Raw genomic sequence first — 20,973 nt, forward strand, 5'->3', positions numbered from 1 at the left:
GGTCTGGTAGGCTGGTTGCCTAGTTTTGTTGGCTGAGGACATGGCCTGGTTTCGGTGGTTGGTAGGCTGTTTTACCTGGTTTCAGTGGCTGGTAGGCTGGTTGTCTAGTTCTGGTGGCTGGTAGGCTGTTTATCTGTTTCCAGCGTTTGGTAGGCAGGTTGCCTGGTTCCAGTGGCTGGTAGGCTGGTTTCAGTGGCTGGTAGGCTAGTTGTCTAGTTCTTGGCTGGTAGGCTGGTAGGCTGGTTTCGGGGGCTGGTAGGCTGGTAGACTGGTTTCGGTGGCTTGTAGGTTGGTTGCCTGGTTCCGGTGGCTGGTAGGCTGGTAGGCTGGTAGGCTGGTTTCAGTGGCTTATAGTTTGTTGCCTGGTTCCGGTGGCTGGTACTGTAGGCTGTTTGGCTCGGTGTGTCTGGTTCCCAGCTCTTTACCGCTGTAATGATGAGATCCAGGTCGGTGTCAAGGCCTGGTCAGCTACCCCATCATTACTGCTGTATGCTGGGAGGCGGCGGGGACACCGCAAAGCCCGCCGCAGGCAAATTAGACGTTTTAGCTGCCATTCCTAGGACTGGGCAGATCTAGGCTTGACGTGTCAGATTAGGGAGCACTCACCCAGTTAAGGTCTCTGGTTTCCTTCACATGCTCTAGGAACAGGGAGAAGGGGTGGGGGGGCGGGGGGGTGGGGGGTGAGGAGGGGTGGGGGGGTGGGGGTGTAGTAGCCCACTCTGTGGTCGGCGCTGGGGCGCTCCATCTCCGAGACGCTCTATTAGTTAATAAAACCTCAATAAAACAAACAAACCGCCAAAGGAGCCCCTGACTGGAGACACAGAGTGACAGGATGATTGGAACGGCTTCAGCAAGGCTGCAGTGCAGCCAGGACAGACTGGGAGAGGTTCCCTTGCTGCAAAATGTGACCAAATTATTATGAGATTGAATTAGAGTTTTTTCTTTAGTTGAACTGTAAATCATGGCTTCAGAGTTCTGAAACGTTCCAAATCGGCCGTTAGTGTATTCTGGTTGTATTTATGGCATTCTGTCCTTCACTGGGCTTAGTTCTCAGCCCCATCATTCACAGTGGAAATGGGATAACAGGTTTGACATAACGCAATGTTTTCAGACCAACTTCAGAGTTCAGCGCAGGCCAGTGCTCTATTTCACCCCTCATTTACTGAAAACCACCCACAATTATATACTTGGCAGCAATTTACACAATAGAAATACAGTGTACACTGCCTGGTGGTTGCTAATACTCTACCGACACTCCATTGAAAGTACCTGTCCCAGTTTACACTCTAGGGGGCCGCAATGTGTGAGCTTGGCCTCTATTCTCAGCCAAAACAGACGCAAAGTTCAAACGCCGGCGTATTGTCATTTTGTGCCGGCGGAAGCAGGTGAAATTACCACAGTTCTGGAGCGCTGCCTACCTGCGCCCAGGTGGGAGGAGTAGCAGTCATAGAGGCGTGGTCGTGACAATGAGCAGGTCAAGTGCCACCAGGTGTGCTGAGAGATTGCGGCCATTGAAAACAGCCACTGATATTTCAGACACACCCCCCTGGCGCCACCGCCTGCACCCCTCTCCTCTGCCTGCGTTTGCGCCAAGTTTTCACGCTGTCAAAATAGAGCCCTTTGTGTGGGAATACTCTGGTCCTCTCAGCATGCTACACACACTTCTCTCTCCATTCATCTTGGGTGGTGGTGTTTCATGTTCCACATATTCATTCACTTTGTTGTGTCCTCTCTCTCTCTCTCCCCCCCCCGCCCAAAGTCAGTCACTATTCAACAATAGTGGGCAATGTGCAGCTTTGCCTTACTTTAAACTGTTGGCCTTTTAATATTTTCTGTCTATCACTTTTAGGGCATTGTTAGGGGCTTTAGAGATGAGGGTACAGTACAGGGCTTTAGAGATGAGGGTACAGTACAGGGCTTTAGAGATGAGGGTACAGTACAGTGTGAGTCTCAACACATTTACATTTACTTGTTCGCATTAGTAGAGCTCAACTATGCCATTGCAACAGACACACATGCGTGAACTAAACACACACACACACACACACACACACACACATTCAGTGATGTATGACTTGATTTACTGTAAGAGAAAGTCATTGGATTACCAAATCAAACTTCCCATTAAAGTTTAATTAACGACACGCCAGAACCCTCTCCACTCTGCTTTAGTGTGTTTGTACATACAGTCTGTTTCTGTACATCAAGACACTTAAGAAAACAGAAAGGAGCAGCCATCATGTGGAAGTATTCATGCTGTTAGTACAGCAAATCATAAACATAGCCAAATAGCAGGCAGATGCAGACATGCTCAGGAGTTGCAGTCTAAGTAGTTAGTCACACTATTCCATCCACACACACACACACACAAACACAAACGCACACATGCACAAACGCACACATGCATGCACAAACACATGCAAGCTCACACAAATACATGGACATGCACTTACTGTAGGACCACAAACACACAGATACACAAACAGACCACAGACTGTACACATGCATGTAAACAGACATACTCCACATGCTCAAATGCACGCACACACAAACATACATACTCACATTTCGGGTGGTCCGTCCATGTGTCCATTCCTACCGTCGTTGTATGTTGGAATGTATCTGACGCGGCTCTGTCTTCTTGTCTGGGGGCGTGGCCTACAAGCATGGTTTTCTGGATGGGGCATGTTGGTATGGAGTCATGTTGGGGTGTCTATGGTGACTGATGTAAACAGTGCATGCTGGGAAAAGGATCCTTGTCGGTTCTCGTGGGTTTCTATGGCAATAGAGCAGGATCCGTCAGTGGACTGACATCTGAGGATTAATATTCTAACCCGAGCGTCTCAACAGTGACACAACAGTGTCGTGTGGTGGTTTGAGGTCAAACCCTTTGAGGTCAAAACTGTTTTAACCCAGAGTGCCTTGCAGCAAAGCATATCAGCGCTCCCAGGGTGAAGGATTCTGGCTGTCCCCGTCTTTTCACCTACTAACCACTAACTATCTGCTTTTGGCTCTAATGGCTTGCAGTGTTTGCACTTACTAAACGACACCTTGCTTTACCTCTAGTGTTCTCCGTACTATCTTAACAGTGTGGCATACTGTATAGTACACTGTGTATTTGCATGACCGCATGTTGGTAGGTGCTACTTCTGTGGGATCTGACTCTGTTGCTGTAGAGCATGTTCTGTCCTAGCTCTTCTGGTGTTTAGAAAGCCAACGTCTTTGTTTGGCCGGTCACTGTCAATAGTGGAGGGTCTTTTCCCTTGTGACTAATCAATGGTGTTCTTCAACTCCTCTGGGCATTGAGGAGATGGGTAGGGTGGTTTAAACCTCTCTGTCATGCACTGAACAAGGCCAAGGACAGTCTGTCTAACATTCTCATGACATCACATGATGACATCACAGATGTTCGGCCCATGGTCCAATATGGAGCACTAAAGCAGTGTTTTTGCAATGTGTGTGTGTGTGTGTGTGTGTGTGTATGTGTGTGTGTGTGTGTGTGTGTGTGTGTGTGTGCAGGGGAGAGGAGTTTCCAGCCCCAGGCAGCCCCACAGCTGTTCCCCAATGGTAAATATCTCTGTTCCTCTGACCTGACTCCTCTCTGGGGTCCTGCTCACGTCCGTGGGGGTGTGGGGGTGTAGTAGGGGAAACTAACCTAACACACACTCACTGACTCACTGACTCACTGACTGACTGACTGCACCCCTCCCTCTCTCCCTCCCTGCCTCTCTCCCTCCCAGTGGGGCATCATCCCTCTGACCCCTGACCCCGCTGACACCTCCCCATCTTCCTCTTCCTTCTGTGAATGCCCTTTCAATAACAATGGTGGCTGCCCATGTCAAAACCACATCTTTTCAAAACACAGCTGCTGAAGGAGACAGACTAAAGCAGAGAACAGTATGAACATTAAACAAAGGAACATTCAATGTTTTGCACTCTACATTAAGGAGACTGCAGAATGGAGCCTCTGGATTGATTTATTTCTTTTAAAAAACTTTTATCAAGAAGCCGTTTTTTCCTACCTACTGTAATGTAGTTCAGCTCTGTCTGACCTCCTCATAATTGTTCTACATCTCCTTTGATAGATGTACTCTAAGTAGATGTGTTAGCAATAGCTGGGCCCCAGCCTCTCTCATCCAATTACTGTGATGGCTCTTTAGAAACAAGCCAAGGGCTCTGGGTTTATTTGTGTTTTGATACAACTGCTATGAAGGGAATTAAGCCTGCGCTGTGTCAAGCACCTATCCATGGCCATTCTGGAACTCCATCACAGAGTATTAGTTCTTGAGAGGGAGCCAAAGGCCTGTCCATGAATTGACAGTCTGCCACACAATAGATGGAACACAGAATACCTCCACGCTCTTGAGTTTCGTATACACCATCCAACCTTTGGATGCCCAACATGGCGTTTTTGGAAGTAATCGTGTGCCTGGAATGCACGCCCCATATTTTATAATGTATACCAATTTGAAGAATGAACAGCATATCCGTTGTACAAAATCACTCTTTTCTCCACACAGCTCAAAATAATTTGTATCATTGAATTTGCTATATTATGATCCATGGAATCAGATGCATTTATGAGACATTAAGGCATTGCAATCTGAATAATGAGATAAGATTCAACCCAGTTGTCTGGAAAGATGATACAGTCGTGATCTGACAGAAACATAAACACATAAATCTGTATAAATGAATCAAACCTCTGCACATCAGAGAGATTTACGACTTAATTACAAAGCTCAGAATAGTGGCAGATATCTAGCGAGAGAGAGAGATGAAAAAGAGGGAGAGACAGAGAGATTGGCATGACAGAGAGAGAGAGAGAGAGAGAGAGAGAGAGAGAGGGAGGGAGATGAAAAAGAGGGAGAGACAGGGGGAGAGAGACAGAGATTGGCATGACAGAGAGAGAGAGAGAGAGGGAGGGAGGGAGAAGAAAAAGAGGGAGAGACAGGGGGAGAGAGAAAGAGATTGGCATGACTGAGAGAGAGAGCGAGAGAGAGAGAGAGAGAGAGAGAGAGAGAGAGAGGGATTGGCAAGAGAGGGAGGGCGGTAGAGAGACATATTCCTTAGAGGAGCTTCTCTCCCAAGGTTAAAGAAGATAATTGAGTCTAAACTAATGTTGAAAATTGTTACCACAGCTGCTTGTGTTCTCTGCTGAGGTTTCAGTCAATGCAAACATAGTTGAAGGAGCTTTTGTAAATGAGCCCAGAAATAGAAACAACTAAACATGACAAAACCTCACTCTTTACTTTTAGCTTTCTAAGGTGCAACGGCAGAATTCATTTTCAGTGATTGTTTTTATTTTTAAAAATTGTATTGTTATTGAAAAAGCATTCGCCTCTGACTGTTGATATTTTCTAAACAACATCCTACTATTTTCTGAATAACCAGATTAAAACTGTATGTCTGCTGGTAGGTTAACACAGAGCAATGGGTTCAGGGTTGTGTGCGTGCGTGCGTGCGTGCGTGTGTGTTTCTTTGAATCGGTTTTACTCACAGCCCCAGTATTCATGCTGATGCTTATCTGTCTAACTGGCGATATGGTGAGTGATCCAGTAACCTGTTGCCTATAGGACAATTTGGTCCACCCTAACGGCGTACCATCTGGCTGTCAGATGACAGGGACTGCAGTTGCTGGGAGGGAGATGGCCTCATTGTACATCAACATATGGAACTGATAAAAACCCAGCGCTATACTGTACCAGAATCCAAATATTGGGAGTAATTACCAAAGGCTGCCCACCACTAATGTTGGGCTCTGACCTCATACCTCATACCCTGTGGACACGGCTGGGCCGGATCCAGAAAACACAACCCACACACATACTGTACCAGAGTTTGTGTCTCCCTCTCTCTCTTGGAAAGCCATAATATTCACACATACTTCTTTACCCTCTTAAGACACGATCATTAAAGTCTGGTTTAGACGACTGCCTGACTAAGCGTTTTGGAGGCATGTTGTGACAGCGTCTTATCATTCTGCCTGCCAACTTGCAGCGCCTTACGGTGTGCAATTGACACAAACACACTGTGCCACCCACCCACCCACCCACCCCCGTGCTGTAGCCATGCCTTAGAAGAAACTCTCTCTTCACCCCGGGAACCCCGTGCTCCATCGACTTCCACATCGTCTATAAGCCTTTTTTTTGTTTGTTTTTAATCCCCTCTAATTCAACCTGCTGTTGAAATATTCAGGAGATATATTGCCTCCATCTTTCTTCCATCCTGTCAATGTAAGATCAGTGACATCACACAGCTACCAAAACATTGCTCTGAGGCGCCACAGTACTATTCCGGGAGTTAATGAAAAAGGGTCAGTGTTGCCTACAATGGCTGGAATAGGATTCCATTTGATTTGGTCTGCGCCATCATGGCTGCCGCCTGCAGCACAGTTTCATATTAAAGTGAAGAGGATGTAGCACACTAATGCGCACACCACGTAATCGCAAGGTTCCTGGTTCGATTCCGACCCTCGACATGTCCTGCATGTCATCCCTCCTCTCTCTCTCCCCCATCCTTCCTGTCAATCTCTACTGTCTCTATCCCAATGAAGCAGAAATGCCATACATTTAAAAAAAAAAAAAAAAAAAAAAAAAAACACACATTTGAAGTGAAGAGGATTAGGTATTTCCCCACAGGGATCCTCGATCCCTGCGGAAACTGAGCCAGCTGTGCTTCCCCTCCACCGGTGCCACGTGTGAGAAGCCCTCTCCATACCCGCCTCAACCCTCTCAGCGCGCCGCGGTGAAGCCCTCAGCCAGAACAGCTGTTCTGGTGCCTTTTATGAGATAGGCTCTGGGGTCTTAATAGAGCTAGTTTGCGAATTAACTGCCAACTGGTATCCCTCAGCCTGTTAGAGAAAAAGGGATGCTATGCGCTCAGTGGATGACCGGCTGCCCTCCCAGCCAGTTATCCTGGTATCCCAAGGCACATGAGGTTTTGGTTTTTAATTGTGTTATTTCTCCAGAGTGTTTGAAGCTATCGGCAAGGCTGCCAAAGACTTACGGCAGACACCGGGCTCTTGAAAGTGGGAACAAATGTCTTCACTGACATTTGTTCAACTCAGAGTCCCCTCTGTGAAATTTGTCAGTGTCATAGAGATGGGGCTCCGGCTGTCCTTCCCTGACTGACTACCCTCCCTTCCTCAAATCAATCTAGCTAACACAGGGCCTAGGCTCCTGAAATTGCTTTTTTATCCCCAAAATACCCGGAAGCTGTTGTCAAAGCCATGGAAAAAATGGTGATTTTGACCGCAACTTTCAGGAGGTAGAACCGTTGTCCTCATGACGGGGGTTGGTTGATGCTCCATGAGGTAGTTTGGGGGCTCATAATTCACCATGGCTTGTGTACAGAGCAGTGAAACACACACACGGCCGCGTGCACACACACACACACTGAAGCAAGCACACACACACACACACACACACACACACACACTAAAGCAAGCGCACACACACACACACACACACATATATATATACTAATGCACGCACACACACACTCATAATGCTTCCAAAGAGCATTTATCTCTAAATGCCTCCCCCATGATAATACTCTGATCAGTATTCAGGTCGTACACTATCTGCTCCTCAGTGCCATTGTACATCATGTTGAGATGAAAAGCTGGTGCATTATCTAACTCTCTACTCACCTGTATTCACACAGGGCTACTAGAGCCCTTCTCTACGATTTACTTATCTCTTTTTCTTCCTTTCTTCTAACCTAATTCAATGTACTGTACTTTCCCCAATGACACAATGTGCCCCTCCTCGAGGCACACATTGGTACACATTCAAAAGAAGAAAAAAGGAGCTCTCTTCATTCATGACATTGAGTTTGTTTGAATTGGTGGGATCACAGAGGAGCAGAGTATTCAGAGTGTATTTGGTAAAGGTCGACTGACTGTGACGTCTCTCTCTCTCTCTCTCTCTCTCTCTCTCTCTGCAGAGACCTGCGCCGTTAACAATGGTGGGTGTGACAGCACGTGTCACGACGCGGTGACAGGAGTCCGCTGCAGCTGTCCCGTAGGTTTCACCCTACAGCCGGACCGCAAGACCTGCAAAGGTAAACGCACCCTTTAACCAGCCCCACCCATTCCAACTGTCACTCCCAACTGTCACTCCCAACTGTCACTCATGAAAATCTCCGTCCATTCACATTGTCAATCATATGTATTATCGCACTCACTTACCCCTAAACCCACACTTTGTCTCATTACAAACCCACTGATGTTTCTCCATTGTTCTGTCCGTTATCTAATCTCCACCATTTCACCTTGTCAATCAAGCAAACCTATCAGAGCTCTCACATTGGGACAGAGGAGTTTTTGGATTTAGGTGCTTTAATGTCCCGTGGTATTGCCATAATCCGCTTTTTCTAGGTACTTTTCTGGTACTGTGGCACATCCCTTTATCAAGCTACCCATGCACCGTAGTTGTCGAATAACAAAATAGCATGATATCCCCCTCATATTTTATCAAAAGTTATGGTAAAACATATATAAACAAAATCATGGGAGTAAGTAAGTCACATTAGGAGTACATTTTGGGGAGATAAAAACTAAGAAAAGGAGAGAGAGAGAGAGAGAGAGAGACAGACAGACAGACAGACAGACAGACAGAGAGGGGGGGGTAGAGAGAGAGAGAGGGAGAGAGAGGGGGACAGAGAGAGAGAGAGAGAGAGAGAGGGAGGGAGAGAGAGAGAGGGAGAGAGAGGGAGGGAGAGAGAGAGAGAGGGGGGGTAGAGAGAGGGAGAGAGAGAGAGAGGGGGGGTGGAGAGGGAGAGAGAGAGAGAGAGGGGGGGGGGGGAGAGAGAGAGAGAGAGAGAGGGGGGGTAGAGAGAGAGAGAGAGAGGGGGGGTAGAGAGAGAGAGAGAGAGAGAAGAGGAGAAACCTGCTGCCAAAAAAGCCAAGAATAGGAGTCCCTGCCTCCCCTCCAGTCCTCATAACGTTACGCTAACTACTCTGATAAAAGTATGTTGGGTTTTATTAGTTTAGTTTGAGAGGAAACAAAAGGAAAACAATCTCCGACAGCACTGGCATGAGAAGACAGGGGCCCGCTGCGGGCGATGGACCTCTCAGGGGGGAGACGGAGGAGAGGAGAGGATTATTTTATTCCATTTCTAATGCATTTATTTCAACCAGATGATGCTCTCCCTCCAGAGACGGACGCCTCATTTGAAAATGATGATTCAGATTTAATCAGAAACATGGAGAAAACATGCTGGGCCCAGGCTGATCAAAGCATGGATGAGCAAATTATATATCGATCGGATATGCATACGTCTGATCAAAGCCGGGGTGGGCGGATGATCTATCAATCGGAAGACAGAATGATGGACGAGAATAGTAACTGAAAGGGATTGCGTGATGATTGATTAGGAGAGGATGAGACGCGGCTCTCCCGCGAGGGTTGCGTTGCGGCTCAGGCCACACGTCGACTCGGATCACACCGCCTGTGTGTGTGAGGGCCAGAGGGGGAATCCCTGAAGCCTCTTTCTCAAGCGTCTCCTCCCTCTTTGGGCAACATTCCTACTCTGCCGTGCGTGTCAACGTCCCTTACCTAACACCCCATCCCGGTCAAAATCAAATCAAATCAAATTTTATTTGTCATCGCACACATCGCCGTAATTGACACAGTGAAATGCATTGGGATCTTGTCTGCTCCGCGTCAGATGTTGCAAGACCATGACCGAGCATATTCTAGCTCTCAGAAACACATCTCTACCTCATCTCTCTCTCTCTCTCTCTCTCTCTCTCTCTCTCTCTCTCTTCCTCTCCGTGCGTTGACATGAATGTGCTGTATGTTTTCTGTCCACAGACATTGATGAATGCCGTCTGAACAACGGAGGGTGTGACCACGTGTGCCGGAATACCGTGGGAAGCTTCGAGTGCAGCTGCAAGAAGGGCTACAAACTCCTGACCAATGAGAGGACTTGTCAAGGTAGGGGGGCCCATCCCTCCAACCAATCACCAGTCAGATACCACCTTAACAGTTGATTCAGATTCAGATGGTTAGGAGTTGATTCAGATTCAGACGGTTACGAGTTGGTCCGGCTGTTGACTTCATGCTGTGATTAGGAAAGGGCCGGCATTGTCGTGATAAGTGTTTTGGCTTCAGCTAGGTAAGAGAAGCTGCCAAACCTGGCCTCTCTGGCTTGTTAGTCTCTGAGATGCCGTGGTAGTCATAGCTCAGCAGGACCTTGGGGAGCTAGCCACAGGACACATAAAGAGTTTGCCATGGTGGACACAGGTGTGGGGAATTAGAGCTCCGACTTTAAAACCCTCTGTGTCTTTGGCAAAACTATCCCCCTGTCAAACATCTGGTACTGGAGGGAACAGGCCAGGCAGGGACTGTGGAACCTAGCTAAGGCTCACTGAATGTTCTCTCTCTCTTTATTGATCAAGTCAATCAATATCAAGCTTGGCACGCATGAGGTGTTAAATCAATCACTTATGAATTAATTGAAGAACTTTGTGAATCAACCATCGAGTTGCATCGACCAGGCTATTAAGGGGGACAGATCTTTGTCTCCTCACAAGGCAATTTGGCAGATGCTACTACCCAAAGCAACTCATAGGTAACAATTACATGACCCATGTGGAAATACAACACAGCTTTAATGTTGCTTGCTGGCACCATGCTTCAACTAACCCAGCCATATGGTCTTGGGAATGAGGGGCTGCTTTGGAACAGTGCTGCGGTTGGGTGGAACAGTTTGTTTTGACTGCAGAGGAGGGTGTTGATAAAGTTGGTCGATCGTTGAGTGAGGCGTTCCCAGGCCAATACGCTCTGCTGCCCCTCTGTGCTACACCAGGCTACTTAGTCACCCATCTACTCCTCCTCCTCCTCCTCGCACTCCTCATCCCTCGCTCCCTGCCAACAGAAAAGAAAGACAAGACAAGGGAGAGCACACCCAATAAAAATGTAATCTTTAAATTGCTTTCAGGTTGGTGCAGCTGGTAGCATAATCCTTTGTATGAGCTACACCTAGGTGGCGGACTGTGTCAGGGCAGGACGCCATGGTTACGAGCACATTCTGCTAACTCAGCTGTCTGAGAGTTATTTAGTTGTTTTGACCCTCAGGAGATCATGGTTGGGTAGTCCTTTGTTACCTTACCTGTACATACGTTACAGACACTGTGACTGTGACAGAGTAGAGTTTACAACCTCAGGTGTTTTCAGGTCAGCACCAGGTATTTGGCTTTGGCTGAACGACGTTGACGTTACTGTACATGCGTCAGAAAGCACTCAAAACACCATACCACTACAGGCACAGTAGGACATGGTTCTCCAGTCATCAAGAGCTAGTGGGTGGACAGGATTCTGTGAATCTGTTGAGGGTTGAATCAGATGTGTAAATGCTGGGATGGAACAAAAGCTCATAACCCCAGTATCTCTACATAGTGCAGTTGGTATCACAGCTGTGGAGGCTTACAGTTGAATACACTGCTTGGCTAAGACACTTCCCTTATGTGAACTGCTGACCCATTTTCAGCTTTGTTTTTCATGCAAATCTATTTCCCAGTGAACACCTTTATCTGAAGGCCCACTGTCAGCAGTACAATAGTAATTCATAGGTGAGGGGTGTTTGAGGAAGTCAGCAGTTATTCGGGTCCCTCTGGGTGGATGGATGGAGCAGGGGCCATCTCCCACGCTGGCTGTAGTCAGGACGGCCATTGTTATTGAGGGAAGTGTAGGGAGCAGAGAGGCCAAAGAACGGTCTTATCTGCACCAGCAAAAACCACACTGTGTAATATTCCAGAATTAGCCTTCAGTGTAGGCATTACTTACGGGAAAAAAAGTGCCTTTGTGGTCTCCCAGTTGCAGATGAATTGCCCATTGTATTCAAGACCAAATATCCTTGAAATCCCCCTTTATTTTGATGGGACATATTGTATTGCAGGTTAAGGTGGCAAATACAGGATTGTGTCATCAGGGAATATAATTGCTATGCAAACCAAGCTCTGTTTTCAGAGGCGTTTGCTGTGCTGTGATGCTGGCTACTGTAAGAAGAAAACGTGTAAGTTGTATGTAATGTACTGAGCGTATCCAAGCAGTTGGGATGTGTAAACTGAACTCCAGCTTTATCTTGGTTTGAACAGTCACGGTGTTTCTCTGCTGTCAGCAGCCCACGGGCCATCAATCAGGACAGGACATGTCTCGCCCGGCCCAGTCGAGCGCCTCCAGGCATTCCTCAGCCCCTTCCAGGCACCCCACCCCCCTGCTAATCCTTATGAAGACATTGTTGGAGTGCCTTTATCAGATCCTGAGTCCCCCCCCCCCCCCCCCCCCTCGAGAAGGAGCATCTATGATAAAGCTCTTATCTGGTCTGTGTAAACAGACTCTCTCTCTCTGCTGCTTTGTTTCAGTATTCTATTGTTGAAACATTCATTTGCTCCCGTGGGATTGTTATTCTGTGTGAGAGGGAAGTGGAGGTGAAAAGGTGAGTCGGAGGCCAGTCCAGTCGGTCTGATCTCATCAGGAATATCGTACGCAAAGGGGAATGTCAGGGAAAACGTAAAGACGCGCGCGTGGGTTGTCCGGAATGTCACTTTGGCTTGTCTGTTGTCATGGTAACAAAAAGGGATTACAGGGCGGCGGGAGTGACTTCTCAAAAATGCAACGCAGACAAGGTCTTCAGAGGGGGATTCACTCAGAGTCATAATATTAGCTGGTTTGGAGTGCCTGTAAGGTGTTTTGGGCATATTTCCAGAATAAATGGGGCCCAAATTATGACTTCTCAGTATCTAAGGAAGCGAAATATGTAACTCTGGGCTAATCAGCTACAGCCAAGGTCAGGGCCAAACCAGAGGAACATGTAGGAATGTATTTTTGATCTTACATCTTTACATTATGTAGGACACATTATGTAAGCTATCTTACGAATGGTTGATGCAATTACTTTGGTCTGGTGCTGTGAGTCAGCAGAACTGGAAGAAAAATTGTACTGTTGGAAACCCAACGGCCTTGGTTTCAGATTTTCATCTTTCATTTATCATCTCTCTCATCACGCAATGGGAGCAATGTGCTTGGCACCCTATAAATAACACACTTAAAGAAATGTGAGATGTTCAGATTGAGGGTGTAAGACAAGGGCGTCACTGTACCCGTCTGTGATGAAAGACTGTAGCCACTGTTCCCTGTTTCTCTTCCTCGTCTCTGGGCCCGTGGTCCCCTGCACGTACACCGCCCTCTCGCCATGCCAACCCCCAGCATACTTCACCTTCACCTGGCTGGTAAACAAAGGCTATAGGAGTCCCAGGCAGGCATCCTGACACATCCAAACCCAGCTCTGGCAGTGTATAATATGCTCCAGTTCAACACCGCTGCTGCAGATGACTTCAACCCCGTTGTATCACATTTACGAGAGCTGCCTGGAGCACTACAGCAGCTATGACATCTAGTTCCCCAAAGGTATTAGACTGCAGTCAGATGTACAGCAGTGGAGGCTGGTGAAGGTAGAAATCGGAGGGCCGGCTCATTGTAATTCACGGAGTGGAATGAGGAAGGTTTGTACAGCAGAATGAGGAAGGTTTGCAGTCAGATGAACAGCAGTGGAGGCTGGTGGAGGTAGAAATCGGAGGACCGGCTCATTGTAATGCATGGAGTGGAATGAGGAATAGCATCAAACACCTCCGACTTCTACCTCCCCCAACCTCCACTGGTGTACAGTATGTTACTCTAAGTATATCCATACATAAGCTCAATGAGACAATCACTTGTGGAATGCTGGATAGATACCACTCTTACATAACATCAGCCCCTAAGCTACTTCAAGCCCAGATGCTTTTGGCTGTGTCCCATTGTCATTATTAACATCCTGAGCTGAGGTCACCCAACAGGTCGCAAAAAGAGGAAATTCAATGTGAATTTGTTGTCATGGTGAGTAATGAATTCACTCCATGAAACTGTGTTGACCCCATAAGAATGAACCACTAGAGTTACACATGAAAAAGAGTTTTTCTATTTCCCAGAAGTCCAGCGTCAGCCGGGGCTGAGGCCCCATTGACGTTTTCATGGAGAGTTGAATCGCTTCCACTTTACCTGGATAAACATCATTTTGCCAAACTGCGGTACTAAAAGACATTTTAGGGGCTTTTTAAACTTTGAACATTGCCCTTGTGTTCCTCCTGAAGCGCTGAAGACATCCTGTCTGCTCTTTTGAAAGCTGATCACTTAATAAGCTTTTAATCTCGACCCCAGCTCCCTTCCTTTTGGAGGTGTTCTCACTAGAAGCCTGCCAAAGAGGAAACTCCTAAGTGAAACAGTCGTCTTCTCTGTCAGGGTTGGATACGGTTCAAATATATGAGGGATTATGCTTGAAGTGTCAGACGTTTAAGTTCTTGAGGTTTAAAAACTATTGGAGTTGATGTATTTTCTTCATTCTAAGTTCTTGGTGACCCAGTGTATGTTGCTTTGCTTTCACAGTGCTCCTATAACTGCCAGGTAATGTGTCCCATCAAACCTTTAACCTCCTGTTGATGTTAGATTGACAGTGCCTCAGACCCAGATCAGGGAACGTTCATTGTGTGAAGATAGACGGCAATATGCTTGGGAACCTCCTTTATTTTCTATGCTTTTAAATGTACCCAATTAAGTCTATAGTAAAGATGTAACAAGGCCCCATGCTCTCCATATCCCAGTGTTCTGCAGGCACTGTCTATGCTTGACACCTGTAATTGCTGACATTTAAAATCTTGACGATACTGAACCCAAATGTTCTCCATCTTACTTCCTGTGTTAGTCTAATGGTCTCAGGCAGTGAGGGCCCGACACACACACACACACACACACACACACACACACACACACACACACACACACACACACACACACACACACACAGACACACACACACACACACACACACACTCGGAGGGGCAAGCTTCCCTTCAGACAGATTCCTGACTCTTCTGCTGGTCTCACATTACAGCACATTCCTAGATAAGCCGGACTGCTTTTTAGACAAATTATATCCACGTGACCTCAGAACAAAAGATTGAGAAATGTGTGAGATAGTGAACTTAAGCAGGGTTCATTAATACTAACAATAAAGGGATCTTGTTTAATGTATGAAATGGAGATAAGGTGAAGTGATTGACAGGTGGCTTGGAAATGGAAAAGCAGGTATCCAGTTCCTATTAGCAGGTGAAGAATAGACTCCTGCTCTTACTCCTGCTGAGGATACTCTTTATCTGAAAATGTCTTTGCAGAGCACTTTGCTGGTAGGTGCTCTCTGGGGAGGTCAACCACAATGCCTCACACCTAAATTGCTGTCATTAATGCAATTATTTAGTTTTTTTCATTGTTGTTTCACAAATGTGTTTTGAGAGGTTGTATAACTAAGTAGTAGTATAACTAAAAGTGTGTGTGTGTGTGTGCTTATGTAACTGTGTAACTGAATTTTGTAAATTCATACCTGTCTCCACCCCCCACCCCCCTCTCTCCCTCTCTCCCTCTCTCCCTCACTCTCTCTCTCTCTCTCTCTCTTTCTCTTTCCCAGACATAGATGAGTGTTCTTTTGACCGGGCCTGTGACCATTCCTGCGTGAACTCCCCAGGCAGTTTCCAGTGCTTCTGTCATAGAGGTTATGTTCTGTACGGCCTGGCACATTGTGGAGGTGAGGTGACACTTATCCTCCCCCTGGCCCCGTCTCTCTATACCCCATCAATCACAAGCCCACCACACCTTCTCTAGATCCCACACCTCCCTGCTAACTTCTCCCAGGAACCCCTCTAGTACCTCAGGGGAGACCACAATGCACTTGAACCTTCATCCATTCACTGCCTTGATTACATCATTCCTTCAGCTAAAGTTAGCTTGTATTCATACTGTACCGTCTCCCCGTCACTTTGCCACCCCGTGTGCATAGTGCCATTTGGCTGGCTAGCATACACAGCTCACTAAACCTCTCAGTCTAATGCCAGCTAAAGGTGGGGCATTGACATTAGCGTGTATTCATGTAACGTAACTCTATCTACTGCACTTAAAACAAACAATTACGAGTGCTATGCACTTGGTGCCTGGTGAGACACAGTTGCGGGTGGGTTGGGGGGCAGGAGTGTGGGCGGGATGTGGGGGCAGGGGCGTGGTTGGGGGGGCGGGGGCAGGTGTGTCGGTGGGGTGGGGTGGGGCCTCTTGCCTGAGGGTCCCGTGGGCCAGCGTGGTGGAGATCGTGGAGACAGTATCGTGTTCCAGGCGGCGGCGCGTGCCAGATCTGCAGGGCAGAGAGCGAGGACCCGTTTGAGCGCATCACGGCGCTGCGGCGGCGCTTTGATGGTGTGTGTGTGTGTATCACCACTTTGAATCTGCTGCTGTCTCCAGAGCCTCAGGGCGCTCTGAGAAGTGGTGTAGGACAGAGGGAGACTTATGTACACTCAGAACACATATCTTTGCCATGATTCCTTCTCCATTACTCAGTTCAAGTTCGTTTTGACAGGTCGATCTAATCCAGGAATGTTATGACAAACATGTAGCGAACGGAATGTTTTTAAGACTAGATCATGTATGGTAATATGATAATAAACTGGTAATAATTAAAATAATTAAAAAAGAAATAAATCAAGTTAAATCACTGAGGAGGATATATTACGGGAAACACTATCAACATGTATCAAACCTCGCAAACTACTGTATGCTACTCATAAATCAAACTGAAAAGATGTTCATATATCTTTTCACAGAGAGAGTAGGGTTGGGTGTTGGTGGTGGTGATTTATTTTCTGTTACCTTTATTTAACCAGGAGAGCCCACTATTCAACAGGCATTACCAACTGACATACAGTATGTGTGAATGAGAGGGATGGGAGGGGGGTAGAGTGCATAAGGGCCCTGGGTGCCATTGTGGAGTCCTAGTGATGAATAGCTACCCCCTCCCTCCTCATCCGTGCCATTTGAACTCTTAGATAACCCCCAGATTTATGGAGCTGTGTCTGCCGTCTGTTCACAGGGGCTGACCAAGGTTGTGTTATTCCCTGAGAGGATTATCAGCTGAAATATCACTGCCAAACACTCCGGAGACAGTCACTCACTTATTTAACAATGGACCAGTGGAGGCTGGTGGAAGGAGAAAATCGGAGGACAGGCTCTTTATACACCAGTCCAATGGACTCACCCCAAACAACCCCAATTAGGTCAGCGACCTGCTGTCAAGGGAAGTGTGGAGACCTTTCGTCAGTCCCTTCAACTGACGTCTGTGTCCTCAGCCATTCTCCAGCACCGTTAGAAAAACAACATGGTGTAGTGCAGTGTTTTAAGTTAAGTGAGAGAGGGAGAGGTAGCAAGACATATGCTAGATATGAGATATAGTTGTTACTATATACTGTACATAACTGATCAACCTGAATGACATTTTACAGTATTAAAATACCAAGTATTTGATTATTTTGATACAACTGATATACTGTAGCGTACTGTTTTTGTTGACCTGGTTGCAATCACAAGGTAAGCCTTAAATACAGTATATAGACCAGTGGTTTTAAAGCGCTCTGACCTAGTGAGCAGAGATCAATCAAACAAGCCTGTTTTAGAAGACAAGAGGAGTGGTATAGATCTATGCTCTATAGATCAGACTTCTGCTCCCCTGTCTACTGTTGACATCTGCAGAAAGAACTGTGATCAGCTTCTAGTTCGGTCTCCCAGTCTCGCCAGAGACAGAGCTGAAGAATGCGTGTCTGTGTGCCTGGGAGATGACAGGTATTAATGATTGGTCTATTGGAGAGAGAGGGAGAGAGAGAGAGAAAAAGGAGCTGCTGGGAGAAAGCTCATTTTCATGTGGCTTAATGTTCCCCCCTGGAGTTAGAGCAATGCCCTCCACACTAGCAGATGATAGCAGACGCAAACAAACAACTGTTGATCCATGAGGTCAGCAGGGCTGTCAGTCTTAAAGTCTTTTTCTTCTCTCCTCTCTCTCTCTCTCCCTCCCTCCCTCCCTCCCTCCCTCCCTCACTCCGCCGTCCCACGCTGGCCTCTGGGATAAATGAGTGTGTTACCTCTGTGCATTCAGAAACAGAGAGAGCGAGTTAAGGAGAGAGAGAGAGAGAGAGCTAGGGAGAGAGAGAGAGAGAGAGCTAGGGAGAGAGAGAGAGAGGGAGAGAGAGCTAGGGAGAGAGAGAGAGAGAGAGGGAGAGAGAGAGAGAGAGAGAGAGAGAGAGGTTTACTGAGTGTGTTCACAACTTAGACTTGTGAAGAAAAAGCGAGTGAAAAAAAACTGCAGTTTTTGCAGACGATCCTTTTGTGCATTGTGAGGAGATTCGCTCTCTTCTATTCAAATGGCGTTTCTTTGACAGGGAGGTCAGACATATTCAAGCGAGCAATGCATCTCTGACAGACTGCTGAATCTCTGAGCAGCACCAGCAACACAACACCAGCAAAACCCTCTTGATGAAGTCATCATCCCCATCTGGGAGCGCGACTGTTTTTATCCGTGGTGAATAATTGAATGGGACAGGGAAGAACATTTTATATCAGCAGGCCACATCATCAATCACTGTCATTATCTCTGCCTCTCTCCTGGTGTCCCCGTCACTTAGCCCCTTGCTTGCCACGTCCTCGTCACTCTCTAATAAAGCCATTTTCTGTCTGACGTCCCGGCAGGCAGCCCCCATCTGGTTTGTGTATGGTTAAAGTGGTTTTGGTTCTGTGTGTTAAAAAGTGATTATAATTTACTCCTCTCTGCAAGTCCCTCCAAGTCTTCTTCTTGGCGCTTTGTTGAGAACAAGGAGTTCCGACCGAGGGGGAAATGCAGTGTGGTGACATCAGATGTCCTGGATTAGACATCAAATGAGCAATCAACCCTGTTTACAAAAACGCACATAAATCTTGTGTAGGGATTCGATCGCTGACAGGATAGAATGAACTGACCTCACAGAAACTCACAGCTGTCAGGACAGAATGGAACACGCTCTCTTTTGTTTCTTTTGTACTCTCTTCTTTCATGCCAATTGAAAGAGTTACTTCTTCCTGGTTGCAACCGGGTTTACCGAAAGACAGAATGTTTTATTCGATTAGATGACTCTTCTTCTTTTTGGGGGGGAGCGTTCAGATTGTTATTACTGTGGGTTATTCATTGATCAGTGCTCGCTGGTCTGTTTGACTGATTTATTGATTAGTGATTGAATGATTTTTTTATGCCCATTGCCCATTATTTTGTTATTATTGACTGTCCATTTCCCTTCACAGATATTGATGAGTGCAGTATAAACCATGGGGGGTGTAAGTATGGCTGTATCAACGCCCTGGGCAGTTATGAGTGTACCTGTCCACCTGGATACAAGTTGCACTGGAACAGGAAGGACTGCGTTGGTATGTAGCAACACTGCCATCCAGTGGTTAGAACACAGAATCACACTTCATTGTATATGTTTCAGTTCTAGTCAGGGAAAAACTTATCGCAAGATGCTTTTTTACATTCTTTAGCTTCCCTGTAAACCTGGAAAACCTGTTCATTGATTGCATTGCTTCTCTCAAGGTTTGCACACCATAGTTTGCACACCATAGCTGTTGCAAGTCAGGTGTGAAACCTGATATTCTAGCTGCGTCTCTCTCGGGACATCCATCATGGTCTATAATGTATGACTGTGTGTGACGTTGTTGTGTTCATCCAGAGCTGGTGAAATGTCTAACTGGCCTGTTGGCTCCCAAGGCCACTCTGACCTGCAGCAAGACGGGAAAGAAGGAGAGCTGTTCCCTCACCTGCGCCTCCAAAGCTCATTACCTGTCAGGTAGAGATGGCTGCAACAGCCCCTTATATCAGTTTGAACAACCAAGGCATCCATCCTGAATGGAGTGACATGGACTATACAGTGTTACAACCAAGTCCGTAAACATTGTTACAGCTCTTTACGTCAGCCATTTTGAATAGAATGATTGATTTGACTAGGTTCTGTCTGAAAGCTGCGGTATGCTTGTGGGTAACTATGTTTGATCGTTTGCAGAGTCGGACAGCAGCTATTCAGTCAGCTGTGGTATCCCCATCCTCAGAGGCAAAACCCCCTCCAGGCTCAACTCCAGCAACAGTCAGAGCTGCATAGGTATATATAGGTCCCACAGAGACATAGTACTGAGGAGCCTTGACTTGTTAGAAGTTCGGTAGTTATCAATATCAATGTGTCTGTATGTTATAACTGTATGTGCACCTGTGTATTAAAGATGAAGGTCCCATTGTCATAATGGTTGAAATATGATATGAATATAATACATCATATATCATATGAAAATGTACTCCTCTCACCCACACTGCTCTGTTTGCCTGTAGAGACTCTGGCCCCTCCAGTGAAGCAGACGGCCTCATTCAAGATCAAAGATGCCAAGTGCCACCTTCACCCCAAGCTGACGGGCCGGGCGGAGGACAGGGGCCGGGCCCTGGGACCAGGTAGAGGTTCTACACCGGTTAGGACCAGGTCTGACCCTGTGAAATACCTCGCTAGTAACGTGTTCCCGGACTGTAATGTTCTGTGATACTGTGTCCCTACAGGAGGTGGACAGCCCTGCAGTAACTGTCTGGTGACGTTCGTCAACCTCAAATGTGACTCCTCCAAGAAGGCCAAAGGTCGCCGCGCCCGCAACCCAACCAACAAGGAAGTGACCCGCATCACCTTGGAGCTGGAGGCGGAGGTCAAGCCCGGGGACACCACAGGTCAGACTCCCATTTCATTCATATCAACTCAACAAGCGTTATTAATGTTCGTGAGGCAATTATTGCTTGACCGAACGTGGTCATGAAGTCAACATACAGCATCAACAATAACATCAACAGCATGGAAGATACACGATACAGTACATATACGACAACTACAGATTCCTGCCTCATCAGAAGAGGTCAGTGACAGGGCTTCGAAGCGCGCTGTCAAAATGTACAGTGGTTCGGTGAACCTCTGGTTCAAGCCGAAATCGCTTGTTATTTTTCCCATCAGGATTTTGGGTCTGAACCGGAAGTACAGTAAATTCAAGGGATACATTTTGCCTCACT

General features: G+C 46.9%; 1 protein-coding gene across 2 annotated transcripts in view; it reads left to right on the forward strand.

Moving 5' to 3' along the window:
• Nucleotides 1–20,973, forward strand: part of scube3 (signal peptide, CUB domain, EGF-like 3) — a 75,104-nt gene that overhangs the window by 49,326 nt on the left and 4,805 nt on the right. Inside the window, exons 7-15 of one of the 2 annotated variants that reach the window (XM_083674306.1) lie at nt 3,520–3,567; nt 7,951–8,067; nt 9,822–9,944; nt 15,508–15,624; nt 19,185–19,307; nt 19,610–19,726; nt 19,940–20,035; nt 20,260–20,376; nt 20,479–20,640. In XM_083674306.1, the coding sequence (XP_083530432.1) occupies nt 3,520–3,567; nt 7,951–8,067; nt 9,822–9,944; nt 15,508–15,624; nt 19,185–19,307; nt 19,610–19,726; nt 19,940–20,035; nt 20,260–20,376; nt 20,479–20,640 (1,020 nt within the window). The remainder of the gene's footprint in view (nt 1–3,519; nt 3,568–7,950; nt 8,068–9,821; nt 9,945–15,507; nt 15,625–19,184; nt 19,308–19,609; nt 19,727–19,939; nt 20,036–20,259; nt 20,377–20,478; nt 20,641–20,973) is intronic. The other variant, XM_083674307.1, reaches the window with a different exon arrangement.

This window comes from Argentina silus (genome assembly GCF_951799395.1).
Source record: "Argentina silus genome assembly, chromosome: 8".
NCBI classification, from domain to species: domain Eukaryota; kingdom Metazoa; phylum Chordata; class Actinopteri; order Argentiniformes; family Argentinidae; genus Argentina; species Argentina silus.